This window comes from Callithrix jacchus, chromosome 8, assembly GCF_049354715.1.
Source record: "Callithrix jacchus isolate 240 chromosome 8, calJac240_pri, whole genome shotgun sequence".
Classification (NCBI taxonomy): Eukaryota; Metazoa; Chordata; class Mammalia; order Primates; family Cebidae; genus Callithrix; species Callithrix jacchus.
The window spans coordinates 32,263,601-32,291,441 of record NC_133509.1 but is presented as its reverse complement, the minus strand read 5'-3'; the positions used below and the strand labels follow the sequence as shown (position 1 = coordinate 32,291,441).

Here is a 27,841-nt window from a genome sequence, read left to right as displayed (position 1 = left end):
GGACAGTGGCTCATACCTGTAATCTCAGCACTTTGGAAGGCTGAGGCGGGCAGGTAACTTGAAACCAGTTCAACACCAGCCTAGCCAATATGGCAGAACCCTGTTGCTACTAAAATTACAAAAATTAGCTGGCATGGAGGCACATGCCTGTAATCCTAGCTACTTGGGAGGTTGAGGCACAAGAATCATTTGAACCCAGCAGGCAGAGGTCACAGTGAGCCGAGACTGCTCCACTGCACTCCAGCCTAGGCAACAGAGTAAGACTGTCTGTCTCAGACAAAACATAGTATCTTAACCTGTACATTATGTTTCTTTATCTAGATATAAACAACATCAGCCTACTGACACGGTCACGGAAAACCTGAAGAAATTACTCACATATTGTGAAGATATTTACTTGTATTACAAGTTGGCATATGAACACAAGTTTTATGAAATTGTAAATGTGCTTCTAAAGGACCCTCAGACAGGTTGTTGTCTGAGGGACATGCTAGCAGGTTAGATGATTTCATAGCTGCCCATTTTCTTGTACTGTTAGCAGGTTCTGACAGATGTGGTTAGTACAAAAATGCATTGGAGATCTTTACTAAAGTTGAACAATCCTGGTACTGTACCATGTCAGTCATTTGAAGGTAGGAGGCAGCGACTGAGAAACTTTTCAGAAAGAAATAATTCCTATTTAAAATGGATTGACTTTAGATGCTTGTTCATCTATATCATTTTATATAGATACTAGTATTGAGATCAAAAGCTTCCTCTTCCTCAGGACAGCTTCTACTTTAGATGATCCAATAATGATTAAAGAATACCTGTATCTTCAGATTCCAGTTTCAAAGAAATTTAATAATATTTACACAGTTAAGTAACAGGTGATACATTTTCATTTGTTAGAAACTGATCTTTCTGTAATAAAATAGATTTTTAATTCAGTGTATGTCATTAACTGCTAAGGAAATCTTAGCCCTTATCTGCCTTAAAAAAATCTTTCCTGTAATTATTGCTGTGTAGTCACTGCTTTTTGTTAATTCCTCAAATCACTTAGATGGTCCTGTTTTCCACTTAATAGTCTACAGAGTCTTGATGTTCCTATTTCCTATATAAGAGAAATTTAAAACATTTTTTGTTCTATCTATCCTAGGGGAATAAAAAAAGACTAACCACACATTTGGTTAAACTGCTTAGAAGAAGACATAATAAAGATTCCCCCATCTGTACTTAGCCATAAACCTGAGTTACAGGCTCATTTACTCCAAATAAATAGTTCTTCTAGGTACTTAATTAGGCCTTAGTATCTAAATAACAAAATAATTTCCCCAAATAAATAAGAGGAAGGCAGCCCTATACCTTTGTTGCTCTATGGTGACATTATTAAGGACCTGGCAAATCACTCACGTTTTAAAGCTGTAACTATGTCAAGCATTTATTAAGCTTTAATAGAAAAAGAGAACTACTCCCAAGAGCTGTGCTCTATACTCTCAAAAAAATATCTCTTAGGAGGTAACACAAAATTTAACTCCTCACAATAGTGATTTTATTAAATTAGTTGCTTTATAAAACATTGCAGATGTTGTAATTGTTAACATAACAATTTACCAGACTGTAGTTAACTGGTGCAGTTTGCTGAGCATGTTTTATAAAGGAAAGGAAATGCCAAAACCCTGGTAAAATTGTTCCATTGCAGCCTAAAAGAACAAATATGTTTCTCAGACACTTAAATGAGGCAAATAAAAACAAGTAAAGATTTCCCCTCCCCCATCTGAAGCACTTCATCAGTAGAAACAGCCTGATAGACAGTCTTTGCACTCAAGAGATTCCACAACAAGTAATGCAGTAATGGAGAGGTTCACCTTCTTTAGCTTCAAAGCTGCAGGGTTTTGGTCATTTTAATTTTATATCAAACTAGTGCTTTTCAGCCGCAGTATCTTAACTCTGAGATAAGCAGTCTTCTTCAAAATGTATTTTTAATATCCTCATGTTCAATTTTAAGACAAAGCAATTTAAATACTAGGTGCACACCACATGCCCTTGCTGCAAACTGCTTTTCTTGACAAGTTATGAAGTAGTTCAAGGAGGTATGGTTAAGGCTGTATTACCGAATGGTGCTGGTAAATACTACACAATTTTTTTGTCATGTTGCAACCATTTGTTTCCAATTCAGTGACTGCTGCTATGAAATCAGATAGCAACAATGACATTATTAGGTTCGTTTTGAACTATGATTTAGTAGCAACTCAAGTTCCCAATTTTAACCCCTTGGCAGCAAGATCCAAGTTCCCTCATTTGCACATTAGCACCTAAGTTCGAGGGGTTAAATAACCAGCACAAAAGATACTGCACTTCTGATTGTAGCATTTGGCAGAACTGAAAGGAAAGGAAGTTGTGCTACATGTTCAAGGGATTGTGGGTGGGCAACATAAAGATGACACCAGGCAAAGAGAAAATGTCACATGAAGTCTTCATAATCTTGTACATATCCTCCATCATAACCACCATAATCTGCCAGATCATCTTTCATGGTGGCTTTTAATCCCCCTCCAGGAACCACACCTTTCTTCTTCTTTTTGGCTTTGCTTTGCTAAAGATGAAAGAGAGTTAATTCATGAAACTTTATGTGCTATGGGTATCTTATCTGGTACAGCAACCCTCATAGACAAAAACCTTTGGTCCCAGAAACACTAGTTCTGTAAGGGACATCTGAGCCTACATGTTTTGGACTTGAACAGGTCTCAAAAAGGTCTCCCAGAGTCAGTCTCCAAAACTTGATACGGATCCTTGTTCCTGTTCTGGATACCTAGCACTCCAGCAGGGGTTATAAGTTCTTGCTAGAAAGCCTTAACTTCACTGAAGAAAATTTAGAAAGTGTGTATAAGTATTCCCCAATTTAAAATCCAAAAAAAAGCTAACCTTTACTTGACATACTTCTCTTACTTTATTACTCTACAAAGTGAATATTACTTTCCCTATTTTAGAAGGGAGAAAACTGAAGCTTAAAAAGGCTGATTTACCTATAGCCATTAAGTGGCAGAGCTAGTTATCTAAACCCAGTCGGTGACTTCAGCGATTTCTATTAACTCAGAAAAGGGGAACATGTCTGTAAACAGGACAGTAATGGCACCCATACTCCGGTTCTAGTCTAACTTTAATGTGAGTTTAAGTAATTAGGACAGGCTCCTATTAAAATTGTTGAATGTCAGATCTATAACCCTGCTCTGATTTAATACACATTTCCCTACACAGCTTGCTCTTACCTTTTCTTGCTTCTGTTTTTCACTGCAAAGCACAGTCAGTGAATTGGTAATCTTTTTCAAGTCATCAATTTCCACTTAAAAAAAAAAGGGCATACCATTAAACTTTAATTTTTAAGCGTGTTGAAAAGTTAAAATACATACATTCCATATATATCTATATATCCCAAAATGTACATCCCAAAAGTGTTATGAGAAATCCAATCTGTTCATTGTTAAGCTTCAGTGACTTTTAAAGGACCATGAATTTCTCCTTTTTAAACATAAGGTGGCCAGGCATAGTGGCACATGCCTATAATCCTAATACTTGGAGAGGACTACGTGTGTAGATCACTTGAACCCAGGCGTTCAAGCCCAGGAATTTGAGACCAGCCTGGGCAATGTAGCAAGACCCCTCTCTACTGAAAATAAAATTTTTTTTATTTCTAATAATGACCTGTAATCACCAACACACCACTGCTCAACCCATCAGAAACTGTCTTTGTAGCTCACAATGCTCCCTATTATCCTTCTGAGTCTAAACAAATGATGGAGGATAACAGGCCCCCTCCCATTAACACATCCCCAATAATAAGTAAGAACAGACAAGTGAACATGGAATGACAATTTTTTTGTTTTTTTGAGACAGTGTCTCACTCTCACTCAGGCTGGAGTACAGTGGGGCAATGTGGGCTCACTGCAACCTCTGCCTCCCGGATTCAAGCAATTCTCCTGCCTCAGCCTCCCGAGTAGCTGGGATTACAGGTGCTCACTACCGTGCCTGGCTAATTTTTGTATTGTTTTTTTTTTTAGTAGAGATGGGGTTTCACTATGTTGGCCAGGCTGGGTCTCAAACTCCTGACCTCAAGTGATCCGCCCATCTGAGTCTCCCAAAGTGCTGGGACTAGAGGTGTGAGCCACCTCACCAGGCCAGGATGACAATTCTTAAACCTACAATAACACCCTATCCCATGATGTCTCCATTTTCTTCAACAGGATCTAGAATCAGAAAAGTGACCAACCATCTCAGTGTCCTACCAAGAAATAATCCTGTTCAGTGGACAGCATATCCTTTCGTCCTTCTAAAAATATGAAACTGGAAAGAGACACTAGTTTTTAGCTACCAGAAATTTGTCAGTTTTGGTTAGAGAACACCTCCAAAAACCAGAAAAAAAATAGTACATGCAGAATAAAATATCCACTTTGAGCATATTACTGATCAAGCTTAGTGATAATTTCTCATAGAAAACCTAATTCATTGTGTAGGATTCCCTTTTCTCCATCTTAAAAACTGCAAATAATAGGTTGGGCATGGTGGCTCACACCTGTAATCCCAGCACTCTGGGAGGCAGGCAGGTGGATCACCTGAGGTCAGGAGTTTGACACTAACCTGGCCAACATGGTGAAACCCAGTCTACTAAAATTACAAAAAATTAGCCAGGCATGGTGGCACACACCTGTAATCCCAGCTATTCAGGAGGAGGCTGAGGCAAGAGAATTGCTTGAACCTGGAGAAAGAAGTTGCAGGGAGCTGAGATTGTGCCACTGCACTCCAGCCTAGGGGACAAAGACTCTGCCTCAAAAAAAAAAAAAAATACTAGCAAAACCAGTCCCTTCCATACATTCATGCTGCACCACCCATGACTGTCACTCCCTTTCACGCTGCCCTGAAATGTATGACTCCTGTCAAGGTGTGGCACCATAACCACAGACCCAGAGAATAGGTGCCAGCCCTGTCACACAACTTGGACCTTGTCTAATTTGTAAAAGACAGTGGCTAAAGTCTCACCCAAATCCTACAGGCCCAGAGACCTTTTCCTTCAAAAGATACTTCCCAGCCCCTCTCAAGTGATAATCAGATAAAAAGAACAGGCCAGTGCTTTATTAGCTGCTCTGTTGAAAAGCACAGGGATCTCTTTAGGAAACAACTGTAAAAATCAAGATGTCCCCCTACCCCAACAAACAAAAAGATGCAGCACTCAAATTCACTGTGTATCTGCAGAATATTAACAAGGTGATTGCTAAAAACAGCAAATGATGAGTCTGTATTATAGTATCCTTGAAGATAAAAAAAATAAGCTTAAACCTCCTGAAGATAATATCTTACTAAAAATCTACCCAGGACTAGAGATTAGAATTACTTACATGAAATACACACATCTCGAACTAAGACTTCCAAAAAGCTGGCATAATATAGTGACTTTTCATATTGTGTAATTTTATCTTTTAGTAACTTTCCAAACTCTGTAAAGTCATCTCTTGAAGATGGGTTCATAGCATCTATTCCAAAAACTGTATTATTAACACCTGTAGGAGAAAAGCAGCACTGAAAAGTATCAGAAGGTTAAGATTTTAAAAAATGAAACCTTATAAGCCAGCTAGCTATCTGAATATCCCTGTTACTTCATTTTAAAGCAGAGGCTGTGAACCAGGAGCCACTGGAGTCACTGGATAGAACTGGGTGGGGCAGGGAAGGTTATAAACTTAAATTAGAAAAATAAGTTACATCTTTATTAACCTCTTATTCAGCATTTCCTTCAGTTTTAATTGATTGGCAACATATCACAGTGGTATTAGCAAAACTTGACTTACCAGGAGAGATCACACTTTCCTGACATTACAGATATCTTACAGTATTAATATTGTTCAGTCATCATTACCCTCAAATGACGCTACTTATTAGACCTGCCACTAGATCTTATTTAATACATCAATAAGCAACCACATAATTCTGTATCACAAATTTGTCAGTTTTAGTATTTTGATATGTATTTCTATATAAGAGGTTTTCTTTACAAGTATGTATTTTATGGCCAGGTGCAGTGGATCACACCTGTAATCCTAACACTTTGGGAGGCCAAGGCAGGTGGATCACCTGAGATCAGGAATTTGAGAACAGCCTGGCCAAACTGGTGAAACCTGCTCTCTATTAAAAATCCAAAAATTTGCTGGGTGTGGTGGTGGGCGCCTGTAATCCCAGCTACTCAGGAGGCTGAGGCAGGAGAATCGCTTGAAGCTGGGAGGAGGAGGGTGCAGTGACCCAAGATGGCGCCACTGCATGAACTCCAGCCTGGATGATAAGAGCAAAATTCCGTCTCAAAATACACACACACACACAAACACACACACATGTATATATACACACACACATTTTTTTTTAATTCATTTATAAACAATATATCAAGGCCAGACACAATGGCTCACTCCCATAATCCCAGTGCTTTGTTCAGGGGCCTAAGAGGAAGGATCGCTTGAGGCCAGGAGTTTCAGACTAGCCTGGGCAACACAGCAAGACCTCATCTCTACAAAAAAAATTTTTAATTAGCCAGGTGTGACCGGATCCCACCACTCTGCGAGGCCAAGGCAGGCGGATCATGTGAGGTCAGGAGTTGGGACTGGCCTGGCCAACATGGCAAAACCCCATCTCTACTAAAAATACAAAAATTAGCAAGGCATAGTGGTGGCATGCACCTGTCATCCCAGCTACTCCAGAGGCCAAGGCACAAGAATCACTTGAATCCAGGAGGCAGAGGTTGCAATGACCTGAGATTGCAGCACTGCACTCTAGCCTGGGCGACCGAGTGAGACTCTGTCTCAAAAAAATAAATATATAAAATTAGCCAGGTGTGGTGGTCTTCACCTATAGCCCTCACTACTTGGGAGGCTGAGGTGGGAGGATTGCTTGAGCCCAGGAGTTTGAGGCTCCAGTGAGCTATGATCATGCCACTGTACTCCACGCTGGATGACTGAGCAAGACCTTGTCTCTAAAAACACACAACATATTATATTATGAAGGGGCTCAGAGGCTTCACCAGTTGTCAAAGCAGTCCACAGCACAAACGTATTACTCTGTTCTTTTCTAAGAACACAGCACAGTAAAGCGGGGAGAGAGGGAACAAAAAGAGGAAGAAACAAAGATGTATCCTGTGAAAGTCTAACTCTAGAAGCTAAGCAAGGGTAAACGTGTTAAATTCCAATAAAAGAAATCTAGCCTAGGCCAGGCATGGTGACTCCCGCCTATAACCAGCACTTTAGGAGGCCAAGGTGGGGAGATCACTTGAGCTCAGGAGTTCAACACCAGCCTGGGCAGTATGGTGAAACCCTGTATCTACCAAAACAAAAAAACAAAAATTACCGAAGTTTGGCAGCATGTGCCTGTAGTCCCAGCTACGTGGGAGGCTTAGGTGGGAGGATGGCTTGAGCCCAGAGGCTGAGGTTGCAGTAAGCCGAGATGGCACCACTGCACTCTAACCTGTGTGACAGAGCCAGACCCTGTTAAAAAAAAAAAATTATATATATATATATCTGGCCTAGATGAGTTCTAGACTAAGAGATAAGTATGCTTCTTCTGTATCTTCCTTCATGTGAAGTACATTAGTTAACATTATCACATTCAGTATTTTAGTATGAGAAACACCAACAGTAAAATCCTATTAACAATGACTGTATGAATCCATAATGTTTTTACCTTTTAGTCTACAATAAGTGTCCCATGCTAGGCTTTATGCACACTTCACAAACCTGCCTCTTTAATAAACTATCATCCTAGGAAGACACGTAACAACAGCCGAGAGCCCTCTATAATTAGATGAGTGCAGTTAAGACCTGGCAAGCATACAGTGGTGCACAGGAGCATCCACAGCAACTCTTGATATTTGTAAAGATCCACTGACAGATAAGGTCATACTTCCTCATGAAAAGGAAAACAGTCATTACAGTCAGCCTGCTTGATCTGTTTTAGAGGAGAGAAAGTATGAAGGTGTGGGAGGGGTATCAGAATAACTAGATCTTTCCTTCTTGGCTACAAATTTCAGTTATTTAACTGTAAAAGTACTCAACAGGTAACAACAAACTTGGTTAAATGAAGTAAGGGCTCTGACTATTTCTCTAGCCACGTCTCTTACACTGGAATACTCTGAATGTATATATTTATAGGATCCTGCACTTTTATCTCATGCACTAACCACAGCTGCAGGCACCACATGCAAAAATGGAAGCCCTCTAAAGATAGGGTGTGGTAAGGGCCAAGGAGGATTGCAGAAGGAAATGACAATGAACCCAAGAAGGCACAGCAAAAGCTGAATGCCTCACCTGGAGTAACATTCTAGTAAGTCTTAAGACAACAGGACAGTCCTACAGTCAATTTCAAAACTACAGACCTCACATTTCATGCAAATTTCATCCAGATGACAAAAATATTCTATACAACAGTGTACTTCATTTGAGTCTACTCCTTTTTGCCCTTCTTGCATTGCTACAAAGGACTTTTTATCTTAGTCTTTTCGATACTCAAAACAATAATTCAAAATCTGAACATGTATAATGAAATCTCAAATACACACAGAGATTAAAAACTACTTTCTAATATCTAAATTAGCCAGTATCATGTTTCTTTTAAGAAAAGGAAATGTGGGCTGGGCGCAGTGGCTCACGCCTGTAATCCCAGCACTTTGGGAGACCAAGGAGGGCAGATCACCTGCGGTCAGTAGTTCGAGACCAGCCTGACCAACATGGTAAAACCCTGTCTCTACTAAAAAATACAAAAAAAAATTAGTTGGGTGTGGTGGTGGGTGCCTGCAATCCCAGCTACTCAGGAGGTTACAGCAGGAGAATCACCTGAACCGGGGAAGCAGAGGTAGTAGTGAGCTGAGATGGTGCCACTGCACTCTATCCTGGGGGACAGAATGAGACTCCCACTTCAAAAAAAAAAATGGTTAAGAAAAGGAAATGTCTTTTTCCAACTTAGACCTGGCAGAACAGCTCCCGCAAAGAAGGGTGGCGAGAAGAAAAAGGGCTGTTCTGCCACCAATGAGGTGGTGACCCAAGAAAACAGCATCAACATTCACAAGCGCATCCATGGAGTGGGCTTCAAGAAGTGTACCTCTTGGGCACTCAAAGAGATTTGGAGATTTGCCATGAAGGAGATAGGAACTCCAGATGTGCACACTGATAACCAGGCTCAACAAAACTGTCTGGTCCAAAGGAATAAGAAAGTCCCATAACAAATCCGTGTGCAGTTGTCCAGAAAACATAATGAGGATGACACCAAATAAGCTCTATATTTTGGTTACCTATGTACCTGTTACCACTTTCAAAAATCTACAGACCGTCAATGTGGATGAAAACTAATTGCTAAAAAATCGTCCCATCAAATAAAGTTATAAAATTGCAAAAAAAAAAAAAAAAAGATGTTTTCTGAACTTTCTGGGGTCTTCACCTGTAACAGTTTAATACTGTATTACACTCATACTCCCATCTTACCAAAAGTTTCCTTTGCTAATTCAAGGTCTGACTCTTCCTGTAATTTCTTTAGCCGAAGTTTATCTGCTAATTGTTCTTCTGGTGTTAGCACTTTTGGCTCTTCAGGTTCTTCTAACTAAAATGAGACAAAAGTTTTTAAAAAGCACTGGGATTATGATGGACCCAGTACATTTCTGTATTGTATGAATTCTTATATAAGCATATATAATTACAAATAAAAGCAAACACTGGTAATTACTGTTTCAGGCATTCTTCAAACACTTTAGATTTTTTTCTTTTCAAGACAGAGTCTCACTCTGCCACCCAGGCTGGAGTGCAGTGGCCCAATCTTGGCTCACTGCAAACTCTGCCTCATGGATTCAAGTGCTTCTCATGCCTCAGCCTCCCGAGAAGCTGGATTACAGGAGTACGCAACCACATCCAGCCAATTTTTGTATTTTTAGTAGAGAGGGAGTTTCTCCATGTTGGCCAGGCTGGTCTTAAGCTCCTGACCTCAAGTGATCCACCTACCTTGGCCTCCCAAAGTGTCAGGATTACAGGCATGAGCCACTGTGCCCAGTCCACTTCAGGTATTCTTAACCCAATTTTAAAGAAAAACTATGGAGGCTCAGAGAAACAACCTGCCCACAGTAATAAAAGGTAACACAGCTGGTGATGTGACAGAACTGAGATCTGTAACCAGGAAGACTGGGGTTGCTTCTATAGCCTTTTTAAAAACTAAGAAATTGAAACTGTAGATAAGGTAAAAATATTACTTTCAAACACTGCTATGAAAACTATATCGGAAAACCTTTCTAGGGCAACTTGGTAATGTATCAAGTCTTAACAAATACTTTTACATGTTTTAATCAAGTACTCTACTTCTAGGTATTTATATTAATAAGATGCACACAAATATATAAGAAGCACAAGAATGTAGCGTATTTATAATTTCAAATAAATTTACAGACAACCTAAATGTCCAACAGAATGGTTCAAAACATTTCCCCCTTTCATCACATTATATAATAAAATTATCATTATAACATTTTAAAGATATAACAGTAAATGTCTCGTTTCCCAATCCCACCTCTCTGAGATGACAGTTGACATCTTCGTGTATACATATCTATCTTTTCTTTCTACTGGGATATAATTTTTTTTTTTTTTCCTTTTTTGAGACAGGGTCTTGCTCTGTCACTCAGGCTAGAGTGCAGTGGTGCTATCATGGCTCACTGCAGCTCACCGCAGCCTCAACTTCCTGAGCTGAAGTGATTCGCCTACCTCAGCCTCCCAAGCAGCTGAGACTATACAGGCGTGCCCCACCATGCCCAGCTCATTTTTCTATTTTTTTAATAGATGAGGTCTCCCTATGCCCAGGCTGGTCTCGAACCCCTGGACTGAAGCAATCCTCCCACTTTCCAAAGTACTGTAATTACAGGTGTGAGCCACCAAACCTGGCTGTTTTAATTTTTGAACCATGTAAATGTGTTCTGAAATAGAAAAGCCAGCGCAGTGGCTCAAGCCTGCAATCTCAGCACTTTAGGAGGCTGAGGCAGGTGGATCACTTGAGGTCAGGAGTTTGAGTCCAGCCTAGCAGCATGGTGAAATGCCATCTCTAATGATCATACAAAAATCAGCTGGGAGTGGTGGCACACACCTGTAGTGCCTCGGCTACTTGGGAGGCTGAGGTAGGAGAATCACTTGAACCCAAGAGGCAGAGGTTGCAGTGAGCCAAGATCATACCATTGCACTGCAGCCTGGGCAACAACAGTGCAGCTGCATCTGGAAAGGAAAGGAAAGGAAAAAGGAAAGCAAAAAGGAAAAAGGAAAGGAAAGGGCAAAGGAAGGGAAGGGGAGGGGAGGGGAGGGGAGGGGAGGGGAGGGGAAAAATAAAAAGAAAAGTAAAAGAGGAAATAGGCTAGGCATGGTGACTCATGACTGTAATCCCAGCACTTTGGGAAGCTGAGGTGGGCAGATCACTTGAGGTCAGGAGTTCGAGACCACCTTGGCCAACGTGGCGAAACCCCATCTCTACTAAAAATACAAAAATTAGCCAGCTGTGGTTTCGTGTGCCTGTAACTCCAACTTGGGAGGCTGAGGCATGAGAATTGCTTGAACTCTAGAGGTAGGGGTTGCAGTGAGCCAAAATCCCTCCACTGCACTCCAGACTGGGGTGAAAAAGTGAGACTCTATCTAAAAACAAAAAAGAAAATCAAGCAAATAAATTAATATTCTGATTTTGTGACAAATAAAAAACAAGTACATTTATATAGTACATGGCAAAGAAATGAATAATTTTTACATTTTATTCAACATATACACTGCAAATAAAAATTAATTGTGGCCAGGTACAGTGGCTCATGCCTGTAATCCCAGCACTTTGGGAGACCAAGGCAGGCAGATCACAAGGTGAGGAGATCGAGACCATCCTGGCCAACATGGTAAAACCCTATCTCTACTAAGATACAAAACATTGGCCGGCCATAGTGGCAAACGCCTGTAGTCCCAGCTACTCAGAGGAGGCTGAGGCAGGGAAATACTTGAACCTGGGAGGCAGAGGTTGCAGTGAGCCGAGATTGCACCATTGCACTCCAGCCTGGTGGAAGAGCAAGACTCCATCTTAAAAAAAAAAAAAAAAAAAGGCCGGGCCGAGTGGCTCAGGCCTATAATCCCAGCACTTTGGGAGGCCGAGACAGGTGGATCACGAGGTCAAGAGATCGAGACCATTCTGGTCAACAAGGTGAAACCCCATCTCTACTAAAAATAAAAAATTAGCTGGGCATGGTGGCGCGTGCCTGTAGTCCCAGCTACTCGGGAGGCTGAGGCAGGAGAATTGCTTGAACCCAGGAGGCGGAGGTTGCGGTGAGCCGAGATCACGCCATTGTTGCAGCATGGATAACAAGAGTGAAACACCATCTCAAAAAAAAAAAAATCCTGACTAGAGTGAACAACCAGCACTGGCAAAAAAAATCACTGACTAGAATCACTGAACAATCATGACTATTCCTGAATGTTTGTGCAAAGAGGCACTTAAATAAAACTGGGTTCTGTTTTTGCAAAAACCACAAATCAATTTGTTTTGGATTTTACCTATCTTATGGTATCCATTTACAGTTTTTAAAAGCCCTTCAAATTGCTAGGTAATATTTGCAGACTGTTAGAAACTATACCACTACCGATGTGATAATTCTGTATTTTAGAAAATGAACAGTACTTACCCTCTTTTTAATTTCTTCTTGCCTTTTCTTCTGTTGCCGTTCTTTCTCTTTTATCTTCTCTGCTGTTTTTTTCTTTTCTGAAATTTTTACCTCTAAAAGTAAAAAAAGTTTTCTTCACAGTTATATTGAGTATCTTCCAGTTTATGGAAAGACAGACATGATACTGGTATACCGCTAAGAGATCAAACCTTTCCTAGCTTCAAACAGTGGTTTTTGTTTTTTTTTTTTCCACAAATAATGGGAAACTTCTAGGACTCTTCATTCTCCTCCATAATCTGACCCCTAAGATCCAAATATCTCTCTTCCCCACCAACCTTTGGGCAAGGCTTATATCATTCAACTATAATTAATGCCAGAACCCCTCTACTTTTTCTTCCTAACAATATCCAGCACTCACACAGAAATAAATCTCATCTGATTATGTTTTGAGGGGATAGAAAAAAGGTGCAGGAAAAACAGAATAAAGTGGGAATGGAGGGACACTTTGTTTCTAAATACCAAAATCTTCCATTTTTGTGAGCATTCTGTCATTTGTCTTGATACAAGTCCCAAAATGCTCAGTAAGACATAAAACCAAAAATGGAGGTACCCCAGTGGCTCACCTGGTTTTACTTCTGCTTCCTCTTTTTTTTCATCATCATCATCATCCCAGTTATCCTAAAGAAAAGGACTTCCATTAATAATTCTTGCATGTTTGCTTTTCCACGTGAACCTTATCAACTTGACTAACTCCACAGAAATAAGTTTGTTGGTATCTTTTTGGTACTACATTAAATTTATAAATTCATGTAGGGAGAAGTGACATTTTTTTTTTTATTGAGATGGGGTTTCGCTCGTTACCCAGACCGGAGTGCAATGGCGCGATCTCGGCTCACCGCAACCTCCGCCTCCTGGGTTCAGGCAATTCTCCTGCCTCAGCCTCCTGAGTAGCTGGGATTACAGGCACACACCACCATGCCCAGCTAATTTTTTGTATTTTTAGTAGAGACCGGGTTTCACCATGTTGACCAGGATGGTCTCGATCTCTTGACCTCGTTATCCACCCACCTCGGCCTCCCAAGGTGCTGGGATTACAGGTGTGAGTGACCGCGCCCGGCCCAGAAGTGACATTTTATAATGTGGAGCTGGCCTAACCAAGAATAAAAGCTGTCTTTCCATTGGTTCAAGTACATGTTCGTATCCTTTTTTTTGAGACGGAGTTTTGCTGTTGTCACCCAGACTAAAGACAGGTTCACATCTTTCAGAAGTATTTTAAGGTGGTTTCCCTATTAGAGGCTCTGTTCATTTCTCTTTAAAAACCTGTTGGCAAGACCCCATCTCTACAAAAAAAAAAAAAAATTAAAAAATTAGCTGAGTGTGGTAGCATGTGCCTGTGGTCTCAGCTACTTGAGAGGCTGAGGTGGGAAGATCACTTGAGCCCGGGAGGTTAAGGCTGCAGTGAGCTATGACAGTGCCACTACACTCTAGCCTGGGCAACTCACTATCATAAAGATCCTGTCTCAAAACAAATAAAAATGGCTACTGGCTTTTTTATATGTTAATATCCTGCTACCTTACTGAATTCATTTGTCACTTCAATTAAATTTATCATTGCTTCTCTAGGGTTTTCCAGGTATGTTACCGTATCTGCAAACAAAAGATAGCTTTACTTCTTTACCAATCCTTAGGTCCCCACAACTGATTTATCTAATTGGACCAGTTAAACCTCTAGTATAATGCTGAATAGCTGCAGAGGTAATGGGCATCCTTGCTTTGTTTCTCCATGAAGTGCTATGCACCCCACCAAATTTATGCAGTAAAATTTACCACTTCTCTCTCTCTCTCTGTGTGTCTCTCTGTCTCTCTCTCTCTCTCTACATATATATATATATATATGTTTTTGTTTTTTTTTTTTTTGAGATGGAGTTTAACTCTTGTTGCCCAGGTTGTAGTACAATGGCACCATTTCAGCTCACTGCAACCTCCACCTCCTGGGTTCAAGCCATGCTCCTGCCTCAGCCTCCCAAGTAGCTGGGATTACAGGCATGTGCCACCACACCCAGCTAATTTTTGTATTTTTAGTAGAAAGGAGGTTTCACCATGTTGGTCAGCTGGTCTCGAACTCCTGACCTCAGGTGATCCACCCGCCATGGCCTTCCAAATTGCTGGGATTACAAGCGTGAGCCACCTCGCCCGGCCCCAGACTTTTCTTTCATTGCCTCTGGATTTCAAGTCAAGTAGAAAGTCTTTTCTCTTTCTTTTCTTCTTTTTTTTTTTTGAGATGGAGTTTCACTCTTTTTGCCCAGACTAGAATGCAATGGCGCAGTCTCGGCTCACCACAACCTCCGCCTCCTGGGTTCAAGCAATTCTCCTGCCTCAGCCTTCCAAGTAGCTGGAATCACAAGCATGTGCTACCATGCCCAGCTAATTTTGTACTTTTAGTACACATGGGGTTTCTCCATGTTAGTCAGGCTGGTCTCGAACTCCCAACCTCAGGTGATCTACCCACCTCGGTCTCCCAAAGTGCTGGGATCACAGGTGTGAGTCACCACACCCAGACAGAAAGTATTTTCTTATGCCAAAAAATTCACCCACTATTTTTTCTAGAATGTGTAGGGTTTGTTTTTTCATTTAGATCTTTATTTGGAGTTTTCGTATGTATGATGTGTGACATGGATCTAATTTTTTTTTTTCCCAAATGGCTACCCAGTTGTCACATCATCATTAAAAACCCTTTAATAGGGCCAGGTGTGGTGGCCCATGCCTGTATTCCCAGCACTTTGGGAGGCCAAGGTAGGGGAATCACTTAAGGTCAGGAGTTCGAGACTAGCCTGACGAACATGGAGGAATCCCCCCCACCCCCACCCCCACATCTCTACTAAAAATACAAAATTCGCCAGGCATGGTTGACACACACCTATAATCCCAGCTACTCAGGAGGCTGAAGCAGGAGATTGCTTTAACTCAGGAGGCGGAGGTCGTGTTGAGTTGAAATCATGCCATTGCACTCCAGCCTGGGAAACAAAAGTGAAAGTGTGTCTCAAAAAAAGAAACAAAAACAAGGCCAGGCGAGGTTGCTCAAGCCTGTAATCCCAGCACTTTGAGAGGACGAGGCGGGTGGATCACGAGGTCAAGAGATCGAGACCATCCTGGTCAATGTGGTAAAACCCCGTCTCTACTAAAAATACAAAAAATTAGCTGGGCATGGTGGTGCGTGCCTGTAATCCCAGCTACTCAGGAGGCTAAGGTAGGAGAATTGCCTGAACCCAGGAGGCGGAGGTTGCGGTGAGCCGAGATGGCGCCATTGCACTCCAGCCTGGGTAATAAGAGCGAAACTCCGTCTCAAAAAAAAAAAAAAAAAAAACCTTTTAATAAATGATGATGTTTTCTCTGGGCTATGGTTTGAACGTGTCCTCCAAAGTTCATGTGATGAAAACTGAATCTCCAATCCAACAGTGTTGAGAGGTAGGGCCTTTCAATAATGATTAGAGGCAAAGCCCTCATGAATAGGTTATTAATACCTTTATCTTAGGAGTAGTTACCAGAAAAAATGATGAGTTCTGACACCTCCCACAATCCTTTGTGCTCTTTTGCCCTACTGCAAGAAGGCCCTCACAAGATGTCAGCACCTTGATAGTGGATTTTCCAGCCTCCAGAACCATGAGAAATAAATCTGTTGTTTATAAAATTCCCATCCTCATCCAGGCGCGGTGGCTCACGCCTGTAATCCCAGCACTTTGGGAGGCTGAGGTGGGTGGATCACGAGGTCAAGAGATCAAGACTATCCTGGTCAACAAGGTGAAACCCCGTCTCTACTAAAAATACAAAAATTAGCTGGGCATGGAGGTACGCGTCTGTAGTCCCAGCTACTCAGGAGGCTGAGGCAGGAGAATTGCTTGAACCCAGGAGGCGGAGGTTGCGGTGAGCCGAGATCGTGCCATTGCACTCCAGTCCAGGTAACAACAGCGAAACTCCATCTAAAAAAAAAAAAAAAATTACCCAATCTTGTATTCTGCTATAGCAGCAAAAAAACATTTTAAGATACCTGTGATTTACCATATACTAAATTTTCATATGTATTTGGTCTAATTCTGGGCTTTTGATCCTATCCCACTAGTCTACTGTCTATCCATACACCAGTACTATACTGTGTTTTTATTTTTTTGAGATAGAGTTTCGCTCTTGTCACCCAGACTAGAGTGTAATGGTGTGATCTTGGCTCACTGCAACCTCTGCCCCCTGGGTTCAAGTGATTCTCCATCCTCAGCCTCCCGAGTTGCTGGGATTACAAACGTCCACCAATATGCCCGGCTAATTTTTGTATTTTTAGTAGAGACGGGGTTTTGCCATGTTGGCCAGGCTGGTCTCAAACTCCTGACCTCAGGTGATCCACCTGCCTTGGCCTCCCAAAGTAGCAAGAGGCCCTGACTCTACTCAAGAAGCAAAGGCTGACTAATATGACATAAGCCATCATCCCTGGCCCATACTGTTTTAATTATAGAAGCTTTACAGTATGTTTTAATGTTGGGTAGGGCTAGTCCTCCCTTGTAGGTTTTCAGACGTTTTTAAGGTTTTCTTGGCCTTTCTGCCATGTTTGTTTTTTCATATGAACCTTCATATCAACTTTTCTAACTTCTTATGAAAGCTTCTCCATTAGCAATTAAGACAACCAAGCTGAAGTTAATAGCCTCTTTTAAAGTGATTCAGTTATTTTATTAATAAATAAAAAATTGGCCGGGCGCAGTGGCTCATGCCTATAATCCCAGCACTTTGGGAGGCCAAGGTGGGTGGATCACGAGGTCAAGGATCGAGACCATCCTGGTCAACGTGGTGAAACCCCGTCTCTACTAAAAATACAAAAATTAGCTGGGAATGGTGGTGTGCGCCTGTAGTCCCAGCTACTCACGAGGCTGAGGCAGGAGAATTGCTTGAACCCAGGAGGCAGAGGTTGCAGTGAGCCAAGATCGTGCCATTGCATTCCAGTCTGGGTAACAAGAGCAAAACTCTGTCTCAAAAATAAATAAATAAATAAATGAGAGAACTTTATAGTTCTTACTTTCCCCCAGAATGTAAAAAAAATGTATACTCTGGCCAATAGCTCATTTATTTCAAGGAATATTCCATCCAACAAAAGCCTGGTTAATTAGGTCCATATAATTTTTTAATTTTTTTTTTTTAATTTTTTTTTTTTTGAGACAGAGCCTCATTCTTGTTGCCCAGGCTAGAGTGCAATGGCACCATCTCAGCTCACTGCAACCTCCACCCTCCTGGATTCAAACGATTTTCCTCCCTCAGCCTCCTGGGCAGCTGGGATTACAGGCATGCACCACCATGCCCAGCTAATTTTTTTTGTATTTTTAGTAGAGACAGGGTTCTACCACGTTGGCAAGGCTGGTCTTGAACTTCCAACCTCAGGTGATTCACCTGACTTGGCCTCACAAACTGCTGGGACTACAGGTGTGCACTACCACACCTGGCCAGGTCTACTTAATTTTTAAGTCCACTAATAAAAGAGTCAAGGCCAGGAGCAGTGGCTCACACCTCTAATCCCAGCACCTTGGGAGGCTAAGGCAGGCAGATCACCTGAGGTCAGCTGTTCAAGACCAGCCTGACTAATATGGAGAAACCCTGTGTCTACTAAAAATGCAAAATTAGCTGGGCGAGGTAGAATGCGCCTGTAATCCCAGCTACACGGGAGGCTGAGGGAGAAGAATCACTTGAACCCGAGAGGCGGAAATTGTGGTGAGCCAAGATCGCACTATTGCACTCCAGCCTGGGCAACAAAAGCAAAACTCGATCTCAAAAAACAAAAAAGGAGGCCGGGCACGTTGGCTCATGCCTGTAATCCCAGCACTTTGGGAGGCTGAGTCAGGTAGATCACAAGGTCAGGAGTTCAAGACCAGCCTGGCCAACATAGTGAAACCCTGTCTCTACTAAAAATATAAAAATTAGCTGGGCATGGTGACACATGCGTGTAATCCCAGCTACTTGGGAGGCTGAGGCAGGAGAATTGCTTGAACCGGGACCCGGAAGGCGGAGGATGCAGTGAGCCCAGATGGTGCCGCTGCACTCCAGCCTGGGCTACAGAATGAGACTCTGTCTCCAAAAAAAAAAAAAAGGAATCAGCTGATTCAAGCCTTCATGGATCATACTTTCTAACTTAGAGCACTTTAAGATAGATCTAGCTGGGGCTGGGCGCAGTGGCTCACGCATGTAATCCCAGGACTTTGGGAGGCCAAGGTGGGCGAATCATGACGTCAGGAGTTCAAGACCAGACTGGCCAACATGGTGAAACCTCATCTCTACTAAAAATACAAAAATTAGCTGGGCATGGTAGTGTGCGCCTGTAGTCCCAGCTACTCGGGAGGCTGAGGCAGGAGAATTGCTTGAACCCAGGAGGCGGAGGTTGCGGTGAGCCGAGATCATGCCATTGCACTCCAGTATGGGTAACAACAGTGAAACTCCGTCTCAAAAAAAAAACAATAATACAAAAATTAGCTGGGCACGGTGGCTCTTGCCAGTAATCCCAGCTACTTGGGAGACTGAGGTAGGAGAACTGCTTGAACTGGGACCTGGGAGGCGGAGGTTGCACTGAGCCGAGATGGCGCCACTGCACTCCAGCCTGGGCTACAGAGCAAGACTCCATCTCAAAAAAAAAAAAAAAAAGAGAGAGAGAGAGAAAGAAAAAAAAGATAGATCTAGCTGGGTGCAGCAGCTCAGACCTGTAATCCCAGCATTTTGGGAGACTCAGGCAAGCAGATCACTTGAGGCCAGGAGTTCGGAGACCAGCCTGGTCAACATGATGAAACCTCATCTATACTAAAAAATACAAAAATCTGCTGGGCGTAGTGGTGCATGCCTATAATCCTAGCCACTCAGGACGCTGAGGAATGAGAATCGCTTGAACTCAGGAGGCAGAAGTTGCAGTGGGCCAAGATCGAGCCACTGCAGGCTGGGCAACAGAGACTCTCAGAAAAAAAAAAAAAAAAAAAAGATAGATCTACACTGTCTTTTCTATGTCTAACTCAATCACTGAGCTGAATATAAACCAATTATCAAACAATTTTCTAAAAGCTTCAAAGAACTCAAGTTTAATAGGGACAGACACGGCCCTGTATTTAGAGAGGGCTTTAATCATAGGTAGCCTGGCCATTGTCTCAGCAACCACCAGGCACACTATGACTTGCCACTTGAAGCTGAGTGTGGCAAGATGGCAAATGCAAAGCAAGAGGCCCTGACGCTACTAAAGAAGCAAAGGCTAATATGACTAATATGCCACAACTATGACACCAAGCTTCTGGTTTTATAACAAGACAGATAACAAATCTGTATCACTCTAGAAATACAAACTAACCGAGACTTGATGCTTAATAAAAATCTCTAAGTCCACTAAAGAAATTAAAAGTTCAACATCCTGATTAAGGTTATCTTGCAGTCTGCAAGCATAATGAAAAGAACTTTGTATTAAAAAGTAAATGTATTTTTATACTTCAGCAATTGAACCCACAGCTCACAGTTTTAACAGATTGAAAACAAACCATCTAGTCATTATTTGAATAACTACCATAGTAGAGTTAGAAATTAAGAGATCAAATGTTTGTATTTCACTGTTGGTTTGCTAAGTGCTTATATTAATACATCACAGTACAAAAGGAACCAGAGAGCTAAAAATAGAAGTGAATTACTAGGTATTTTTTATTGTTTAAATCTTCACAGAACACAGGAAGGCTGGATCTGTGAGTGATATGCTGTTTAGGCAGTGCTTCAGAGAGGAGGACCATTTGCTTACTTCCAGAAGGTGCATATTTACAACCCTTCTAAGAAAAAGGTACTGCAAAAAGCTTTAAATGCAGTAAGGTTAATTCTCACAACAGTCCTGTAAGGAAGGTAGTGTTATCCCCCCCATTTTACAAAAAAGGAAGCAAGAGGCCCAGACACAGACATCCTACAATCTCAGTGAAAAACTAAGGGATGTGCTCTGAATGGACCAAAGTTCTTTAAAGTGTCACAGGTACAATGCTGCAGTTAGAAGAATAAGTTCTGGAGTTCATATTACACAGTAGGGTGACTATAGCTAGTAACAATGTTGTATATTTCAAGATAGTTCAATGAGAAAATTTTAAATGTTATCACCACAAAAAAATGATAAAATGTTTAAAGTGATGAATATGGTAATTACAACGTATATATGCACTGAAACATCACAATATACCCCATAAATGTGTATATTATGTGCCAGTTACGAAAAATTATTTTAAAAAAGTTTTAGGTAAACATTTAATCGACATTTTTATTAAAAATAAAAATGATTTATTACTTTTTTAAAAAGCATGTTTTAAACACTCGCTTACAAAGTTCACAGTTTGATAGAGCTCAGTTCACTGTAACAAAGCAGCTTACAACACATCATTAGAGTAACATGCTGAGATTCATCCTGTAAATGTATACATGTAAACAGCTTCATTTAAAGTTTTAAACACAATGTTAAGGAAGGTCTTTAAAAGCATGTTTTAAACACTTGCTTACAAAATTCACTGTACGGTAAACAATTCAATTCAATGGAATAAAGCAGCTCACAATGTAAAAAAAAATAATAAAAATAGTACTATAATAAATATGTCTTCTTCCCTGAATCCTGAAGTATAAAATAACTATCTGGGAACTAAGTCCCTCTCCTGGGAACTCTGGGAATCTTATCAAAGAGAAAGATTATGACACATATTAAGATATGCCCAGGTAGAGATATACTGTTTACCAACCGTCTTACCTCAAATTGCCTACGGTGGTTTTCTACTAATTTTAAGAAGCTGGGCTGGGTGTGGTTGCTCACACCTGTAATCCTAGCACTTCAAGAAACCAAGGTGAGCAGACCACCTGAGGTCAGGAGTTCAAGAACAGCCTGGCCAACATGGCGAAACCCCATCTCTACTAAAAAATACAAAAAAAATAGCAGGATGTGTTGGTGTCCCAGCTACTTGGAAGGTGGAGGTTGCAGTGAGCCAAGATCGTGCCATTGTACTCCAGCCTGGGCAACAGAGTGAGACTTCCTCTCAAAAAAAAAGAAAAAGAAACTGGTCTGCAAGTCTCTGGTATCAACAGGTCAAGAAGGAAGAAGTATGGCTAATAGGAAGCTCCATCTCAATACCCCCAAGGTAAAGAAACAAACTCAACATAGGAGCATTTTTGTTTAATGTTGATATTCCTCAGTTACCCTTGCCAGCAAAACATCACCCCACCCCACCCATATCACTGCTCCCTTAGTACATTTACACCAACTCTACATCCACCTCTATCCCTGTCCTTAGTTTCTCCCCTCAAAGCATAAACCTTATCCCAGACACCCATCAATGCAGACATAACGAAGCTATCTAGATATTCTCTACTCCAACACAGATGGATTTAAATAGGACAAGAAGTGGTTCCTATCAACATGCCCTGGGAAGAACCATGACATCTGCTTCTCAATTCATAGAAGGACCATGCAAACCCTGACTGTCACCCACTCCCCAAACTGTTTAAAAGTCTGTCCTGAAGTTACTACCAAACTAGCACCAAGACCCTAAAGAAAGGAGCACAGTAGTGTCAGCAAAAAGAGACTAGTCACACTTTCAAATAGATATAATTATAAAAGCTATAAGGCCAGGTAGCTTTCCCCAGGAAATCAGAGTTTTTGTTTCCTTAGTTATAAAATTAAGTGTCTAAAAAGTAGATTTAAGGTAGAAAGTTCACCATGCTGCTTCAGAAAAATATGCCCAATTTTCTGTAGACACTAGGAATTTGTAAACTCCAGAAGCAAGTTCAGATAAAATGCAAAAAGGCTTCCTAGAGAAACACCTAAAATAGGGAGCAAGTCTACAACTCACTTCAAAGAACCCTAAATGGTTATTTGGTTCAAGAGACTACCTATGAACATCCAATTAAATCCCTTACCCAATTATTTTTCGCAGCCAAAAAATCTTTCAACTATAATATCCAATTTATCTTCAAAAGAATCACCCAGGCTGCTCTCCTAAAATGGCTACCTTCTTAGAACGGTACCTGTTTATAAACTACTTGCTTATCTATACTCTTGCCCCACAGATACACACCCATCATTCAAGTCATTTCTATGAAATAGATGGCTGCTTTTTAAACTTTAAAACCTGCTTCCTAACTGAACACAACTAGGTATTAAAAGCAAAGCAGAAAACTTTAAATCTCACTTTCTTTTTATTTCTAACAGTATGGCCAGCAGTTGGCTGGTTCTGTCATCATAATATACAACTACATTATATCACATGCAATGAAAACATATTTCGGGCTGAAAATGCTTTCCAAGTTAAGCAAGATGTATTTATAGACTGTCAAATAGAAGTCACTTCAAAAGAGCAATGAAACTTTTGCCCCACAGTAATAGCCCAGGAACTAACATATACTCCTCCTTTTTTCTTTAAATAATTTGATTTAGGTAAAGCATAATACCTTGCTGAAAAACAAAAAAAAACATGTTCTGTAAGCTATGCAGTTCTACTCTGAGAGAACTTAGAACTTTGCAATGAGATCATGGTGTCTACAAGCCAAGGTGCCTGCCTTAGTAAATTCTACTTCATTTAATTCAATTCATTAAGCTTTTAACATACTACAATGGCTCAGCACTCAGCTGAGGTCCATCTCAATGCCTACCTGTCTCATATTCAGGACAGTTATCAATCTGCTTTAAATTCCTGGCTAAACAGTATCAAGACACTGAACACTGAACAAGGGGTTTATTTATTTACAATGATCCAGTGTGACAACTACACTAAAATATTTATCAATAACAAACATGCTTCCTAACTCAAAACTTGCTAGCTTACAAAAGAAACTGGCAGGGTAGGCTGGGCGCGGTGGCTCACGCCTGTAATCCCAGCCCTTTGGGAGGTCGAGGCGGGTGGATCATGAGGTCAAGAGATCGAGACCATCCTGGTCAACATGGTGAAACCCTGTCTCTACTAAAAATACAAAAAATCAGCTGGGCACGGTGGCACGTGCCAGTAATCCCAGCTATTCAGGAGGCTGAGGCAGGAGAATTGCCTGAACCCAGGAGGCGAAGGTTGCAGTGAGCCGAGATTGCGCCACTGCACTCCAGCCTGGGTAACAAGAGCAAAACTCCATCTCAAAAAAAAAAAAAAAAAAAAAAGAAAAGAAACTGGCAGAGTATGAAATGATACGATTGAGATTTTCTTGAAAATAATCTGGTTGGAGGAGGAAAATGGGGATAGAGGAAACAAGATTGGTCACTGACTTATTAAATGTTTCTACTGCATGTTTGAAATTTTCTGTAAGTTACACACACACATACATACACTCACTCTCTTCAAAATACCCATTTTCTGGCAAAATGCCCACCTTCTGAGTAATTTCACATTTCTGTAAAACAGCTCCTGTTGGCCAGGTGCGGTGGCTCACACCTGTAATCCCAGCACTTTGGGAGGCTGAGGCGGGCAGATCATGAGATCAGGAGATCAAGACAATCTTGGCCAACATGGTGAAACCCCGTTTCTACTAAAAATACAAAAATTAGCTGGGCATGGTGGCACACACCTGTAGTCCCAGCTGCTCAGGGGGCTGAGGCAAGAGAATTGCTTGAACCAGGGAGGCAAAGGTTGCAGTAAGTCGAGAACGCGCCACTGCACTCCAGCCTAGCAACAGAGTCAGACTCCACCTCAAAAAAAAAAAAATTACAGATCCTGTTCTTCAGAAGTTGTTTCCAACACTTGAAAAATGTCCTTATCTGGTAGATTTAAACTATTTATTAGAATAGGATCCTAACAGAGGGTGAACAAGTAGGATGAGACAGACTCAACTAAGTCTGTTCCTTAGGATCGCTCTCTCTTTAAATGTGTTGGGCTCTTGCCACATTGCCCAGGCTGGCTTCAAACTCCTAGGTTCAAGCAATCCTCTTGCCTCAGCCTCTTCATGTTCTTTTAAAAGAAATGCTGTAAGGTTACAGAAGCAAATGCCTGAGATGGCTGAATATAGCTATAAGTTTCTCCAAATGCCGCACTCTTTGAATAAGTGTAGCTTCTAACATGCTGGGAGACTAGTAAAATAGAGTAAAAGTTATGTTGTCTTTGCTTCCAGTAGGTACTCACTGCCTTCTCAGTCAACACATCCTACATATCATATCAGCAATGGGGAAGGAGTCATATATGCCAAGTGAACAATTCTTTCCATTGCCTCTTCACAACTATCAGGATGGTAAAAAAGGTAAATAAAGCCAGGGTGATGGAAAAGTCTGCTCCCAAGTTCTCATCTTTTTAACTGGGAAAAAGTATAGCCTTTTCCCTCCATATATATTAACAGTTGTACAGTTTCACCTAAGTCTACTTCTGCCACTGCCAGATAGCTATTTGAAAAGTCAAGAACAGCAAAATACTAGGTCTACTAAATGATAATAAAATGCTGGAGCAAATTATAATAACAAAGACATCAGTTTTCCTTTCATTTCCCAGGACATTACAAATGACAGTAAACCTGTATTTTTAAAGGTTAAGTACTTTTGACATAAACAGAAGACCTCATGGAAACTAAGCCTTGTCTGCAGCTCCTCACAAAAAGTACAAAAACATAAGAATTCAGAAATTTGGTGATATGGCCAGGTGTGGCGGCTCATGCCTATAACCCCAGCTCTCTGGGAGGCCTAAGAGGATAGATCACTTGAGCGCAAAAGTTCAAGACCAGCTTGGGCAACATCGGGAAACCCTATCTCTACCAAAAACACAAAAATTAGCCAGTCTCATAACCCCTCGAAATAAATAGGCCAGGCACAGTGGCTCACATCTGTAATCCCAGCACTTTGAAGGTGAAGGCGGGCAGATCACTTTGAGCTCAGGAATCTGAGACGAGCCTATGCAACACAGCGAAACCTTGACTCTACAAAAAAAAAAAAAAAGCAAAAATTAGCTGGGCACCGTGGCACACACCTGTAATCCCAGCTACTAGGAAGGCTGAGGTTGGAAAATCACTTCAACCTGGGAGGCGGAGGTTGCAGTGAGCAGAGATCAAGCCACTGCACTCCCGCCTGGGCAACAGAGTAAGACCTTGTCTCAAAGGATTAGATAGATAGACAGACACAGATAGATAGATAGATGCAATTCGCTTAAATTAAAAAAAAAAAAGAAATTTAGGACTAAAAGAGCAATTGGACAAGATGATCTTTGTGGTCCCTTATAACTTCTAAATCTCCAAACTTGTTGCAAGTCATCAGAATTATATTCATCAGGATCAACACCACTTAGATTCCTTAATCCCAGGGAGGTTATTCCATGACATTAGTCTAGACCATTCCACTAAAACTTCATTTTCTGCAACTTCTTTCCTAATATCTCTAATCTTTTCTCTGCATTTGCTAATTTATTCCCAAATTTCATAATAGACGTCTTAACTGTTACTTCCTATATGCACGGAAAAAAAATGAAAGGATCAATATGAACCCAAGACTCAAAAGTGAAAATTGCTACAATGTAGGGGGGTAACTACTATCTTTAATGAGGTTGGTAACACAGTCTAGTCCCATGTTTCTACAACATGTAAATAAAGCATCTAAGTGCTTTCAAACAATAATCAGTCGATTTATTAACTTCAATGTGTGCAAAGCTTACAACGTTCTTGAACCTAGGCTGTCAATAAGTTGGACATCCACACATCCAACCTCATCTGACTGGGGAGAAATGGGAAAAACTCAAAGCAACAGCCCTATTAAGTTCATAGTGATTATCTAGCTTAAATTTTCAGCGGAGGCAAAGGATTTGTAGCGTTCTTCATTAGTGCTTATAAATTGGGAGAAAAAACTTCACTAAATTAAGCAAAACCACAAAAGAAAATTTTCCATTTCACACAAAACTTTATCTGCACAAACATAACAAGATTTTGAGAACCCAGTAAGAAACTTAACATTCTGGACTTGAGACCTGTAACTACTGTTAAAAAAAGAAACAAAAAAACAAAACACTCGCAGAAGTAAATGTCACTTAATGCTGTATAATGAGCCCTTCGGAGTTTTCAAAATCAAACGACTGAGGTAAAAATTATTATCTACAAGGCATAGACAAAACAACAACAAAAACCACAGGACAGTCATCTACTACAACCACCAAACCTTCAATATTTCCTTAGGTGTCATACATATGTCTATGAGTAACTGTCATCTTTCCCATTTTTCGGGTCACGGTGTGGACTACCCAGGTTTCTGTCCACTAACTGTGGGCTCAGTGTTCAGTTCATCCTTTTTATCACAGAGTGGGGGAAGGAAGAGCCAAAAGTTATTTCACTTTACTGTTTTAGCTGTCCAGTGTGGGGGGAAAAAAGGTTGAAATTCAACTACAGTATTTCACTCATTTAATCCCTCGAACAAACTGTATAAGTAGACGTCAGGGTCACAAATGAGTTACTGGCCCTGGGATGACCTGAGCTCGAAAAAGCAGGCGAGTTTCAAAACTTTCCATATGGATAAGCTACGGGGCTCAATTCCCAACTTCCCGGTCTCATTCAGGCGAGAGGCTCGGGACCGCGAAGCTTGCACGTGGGCCGACCAGGCCGATGCTGTCACTTTTCGTCGCCAGCCGGCAGGTGAGATAAAGGCCGGAGCGCAGACCCTCAACCGGCGAGAGAGTCCGGAAGGCCACGCTGCCAGTCTTCGGCCCACATGGCCGGCAAGCGGAGGTAAAGAGAGCATCGCCGGGCCCTAGGCTCGCGGCTGGATCCACAGCCCGCAGGCCCGGGCGGCGCCCCAGGGCCCATAGTCGGCCCCCCAGGGCCCATAGTCGGCCAGCGACAGCGTCAAACCGCTCCTGCGCTCCCCGCTGCCCTAGCCCGCACCCACCTTGACGTCCTCGTCTTCGTCCTCGCCTTCCCAGCGGTCCCCGCCGGCAGTGCCGCCGCCCCCAACCTTCCGCACTGGGTCTTCCACGGAGAATGCGTCCGCGTCTACGGAAGAGAGCAAGCCGCGTTAGTGCCTGCCACAGCGTGGGGTCGGCAACAGCCCGGGCGGGCCCTGCCCCCGGAACTTCTCCTCACCCCAGGAGTCGGAGTCCCCCCCGGCCGCCGCCGCCGCCGCCGCCGCCATCTCGAGCCGGGTGTGAGCGTGTATGAGGCGGAGAGCTAGGGAGGACTTAGCGCCGCGGAGGTGAGTCACTGGGTTTGCTCTCGTTGGCCAGC

At 41.8% G+C, this 27,841-nt stretch overlaps 2 protein-coding genes across 14 annotated transcripts in view; one reads left to right on the top strand and one right to left on the bottom strand.

Moving 5' to 3' along the window:
- The window catches only part of SPG11 (SPG11 vesicle trafficking associated, spatacsin), a 97,198-nt gene extending 96,269 nt beyond the window's left edge, over positions 1 to 929 (top strand). For all 12 annotated transcript variants that reach the window (XR_013520914.1, XR_013520912.1, XR_013520913.1 and 9 more), the window contains one exon: positions 322 to 929. Coding sequence is in view for 6 of the 12 variants with exons in the window: in XM_054239567.2 (XP_054095542.2) it covers positions 322 to 502 (181 nt within the window). In the remaining 6 variants the exon portion in view is untranslated. The remainder of the gene's footprint in view (positions 1 to 321) is intronic.
- EIF3J (eukaryotic translation initiation factor 3 subunit J) lies at positions 823 to 27,838 on the bottom strand. 2 transcript variants are annotated; one of them, XM_002753406.7, is made up of 8 exons: positions 27,701 to 27,838; positions 27,507 to 27,610; positions 13,288 to 13,342; positions 12,686 to 12,777; positions 9,486 to 9,600; positions 5,370 to 5,531; positions 3,249 to 3,322; positions 823 to 2,575 (listed from the first exon to the last, which is right to left on the bottom strand). In XM_002753406.7, the coding sequence occupies exons 1-8, from the start codon at positions 27,747 to 27,749 to the stop codon at positions 2,444 to 2,446; spliced, it is 783 nt and encodes a 260-aa protein (XP_002753452.2). In that variant the 5' UTR covers positions 27,750 to 27,838; the 3' UTR covers positions 823 to 2,443. The 2 variants fall into 2 exon arrangements, with proteins under 2 accessions (XP_002753452.2, XP_002753451.1); XM_002753405.7 differs by lacking the exon at positions 5,370 to 5,531.
- Between the last annotated feature and the right edge of the window lie 3 nt (positions 27,839 to 27,841).

Bases quoted from the DNA above. Each gene is read 5' to 3' on its own strand.
- EIF3J (XM_002753406.7), bottom strand. From the start codon at position 27,749: ATGGCGGCGGCGGCGGCGGCGGCGGCCGGGGGGGACTCCGACTCCTGG. The intron at 12,778-13,287 runs GTGAGCCACTGG...TTTTACTTTTAG, and splicing joins GGAAGCAGAAGTAAAACCAG to AGGTAAAAATTTCAGAAAAG. The intron at 2,576-3,248 runs GTAAGAGCAAGC...TTTCATCTTTAG, and splicing joins AAAAACAGAAGCAAGAAAAG to CAAAGCAAAGCCAAAAAGAA.